Genomic DNA, 2,044 nt, shown 5'->3' on the forward strand with positions numbered 1-2,044 from the left:
GGGTAAGATCAGCTGCAGGAAAAAGAGGAATAAATTGCTGATATGTTCAAAGCTGCCCAAACCATTCTATCAGAGGCAGAAGTGCAAAGGAGCAGACTGCTGAAACTGAAATCAGGGAGATAAACAACATAAAGAAACTCTGGGGAAAAGCCAACAAGGTCACTTGAAATAATGCTGACTTGTTTCCAGCAACACCTTCTGCTGTTGTTGGTTTGGCCTCTTTCTGATGCTTCTTTCTGAAATACATCACTGTTTCTTACAACTTGTCCAGTTCAGTCCCACTGGGCATTTTCATTCCTATGCTGATTATTCTTTTCCTCTAATCATTAATGAATATGTTAATTAGGATGCAGTGAAAATTTCTGCAAGGCATTTAAACGTCTCCTTCCCAACACAAACCTTTGCCATTTGAAATACAAAACCCACCCAAGTGTGACAATACAGTTCAGTGAGGAATTCCCTGTGCCCACTACTTTTGTAAGGCTACCAAAGAGCAAGGACATTAGCCAGGTAAAATTTCTGTTCTTCAGGTCCCCATGGTGTCCAGTTCCTCTAATCTTCCAAGTTTTTGAGTGTTCAGTCCACTGCTTTCATGGAGATGAAGAAACTCGTGTCTGTGTTATCATGTCTCTGAAAGAAACTCCTTGTCAGTGCCCCCATGTCACTGCTGCCTCCCCTGGAGGGCTGTGGAGGCCTGTGCCAGGCTGCCCAGGGCAGTGGTGGAGTCCCCACCCCTGGAGGGGTTTCCAAGCTGTGGAGATGTGGGGTGAGGGACACGGGGCAGTGGGGACCTGGCAGGGCTGGGGGGTGGTTGGACTCGATGACCTTAAAGGTCTCTTCCAACCTAAAGGATTCAAGGATTTTAGAAGAGAAGCACAGCAGGACAGGGAAGTGCTGGGACAGAACAGTGTCCCCATCCTCCAGCAAGTTACCAGACTGATCAACAATGAAGCATTGCTCTTTGAAGAGCAGCCCTTCAGAGGTCATGTGCTTGAGAGGATGGCATTTTATCTTGTGATGTGAAAAAAGAGCAATTCCATGGATCCATGAAGAAAAATAGGTCTTGGGATCAAAGTAAAATCTTTCCCCTCTCTAGAATAAGCTTGAAATTCCACATTCTTCCAGGCAATGACCACAACTATCTAAATAATACAAAGCACTTTGCATATTTATGCTGAAATAAATACACAGTTTACATTATTTTTTTTCTCAGCATCTGTGTCAAAGGAGTTTATGGGAAGAGACAAGTTGGTGAGGTGCTGGCAGCAGCACTGCTGCTCCTCAGAGGCAATGAGCTCGTTCCCAGATGGCTAGGAGGAAGAAGGATGACACAGAGAGCAGGGCTGAGGCCCAGCCAGCCCAGCCTGAGGCAGCAGCAGATCCTCCCAGGGCTCTGACACCACTGGAGCAAGGCTGGAGTGCCTCAGGATCTCATGATTCAGACAGCAGGTCACTGCTCATGTGATGAAGGCACCATGGCAACCAGAGCCAGGTTTGTTTGGAATGACACTCTGCACACACTCCATTCCCTGTGACCTCAAAGGGGTGTCACCAGGAAGCAGTGCTGGCTCCCAGCTGGGGAGGGGACCCGTGAGAGCAGCCAGCGAGCTGCTGTCAGTGCTCACCTTCTGGAAATAGCCTCTCTTCATGGAGCTGTCCTTCACTTGCCTGAAGTACACGTAGCCGAAGTAATGAGCTGACTCCCTCTGCAAGAGAGGCCCCAACACTGTCACTGAGAAGCCAGGACTGCTCCCCCCAGCTGCCCCCAGCCCTGGGCAGGACACGGCCCCAGCCCTGCCCAAACTGCCCGTGCCCAGCTGGCAGCAGAGTGACCAAACAGGAACACAGGGGAGAGAAACAACCAAGCTCCCAAGGAATTACAGCCCCCAGGCAGCACCTTTGACTGGCCCCTTGCTGCAGCACCTTCAGAGCCATCATCTAGAACCCTCAGCAGAGGAGACAGGGACCTGCTGGAGCAGGGCCAGAGGGGGCTGTGGAGGTGCTGCAAGGGCTGGAACCCCTCCGCTGGGAGGCCAGGCTGAAG

General features: G+C 50.5%; 1 protein-coding gene across 1 annotated transcript in view; it reads right to left on the reverse strand.

The window, feature by feature from the left end:
* LOC103776739 (protein DENND6B-like) overlaps positions 1-2,044 on the reverse strand; it is a gene marked incomplete at both ends in the record, with an annotated part of 8,678 nt that overhangs the window by 4,134 nt on the left and 2,500 nt on the right. Inside the window, one exon of the mRNA XM_008944262.1 lies at positions 1,626-1,706. Within this exon, the coding sequence (XP_008942510.1) occupies positions 1,626-1,706 (81 nt within the window). The remainder of the gene's footprint in view (positions 1-1,625; positions 1,707-2,044) is intronic.

Source organism: Merops nubicus, unplaced genomic scaffold (assembly GCF_000691845.1).
Source record: "Merops nubicus isolate BGI_N331 unplaced genomic scaffold, ASM69184v1 scaffold7847, whole genome shotgun sequence".
NCBI lineage: Eukaryota > Metazoa > Chordata > Aves > Coraciiformes > Meropidae > Merops > Merops nubicus.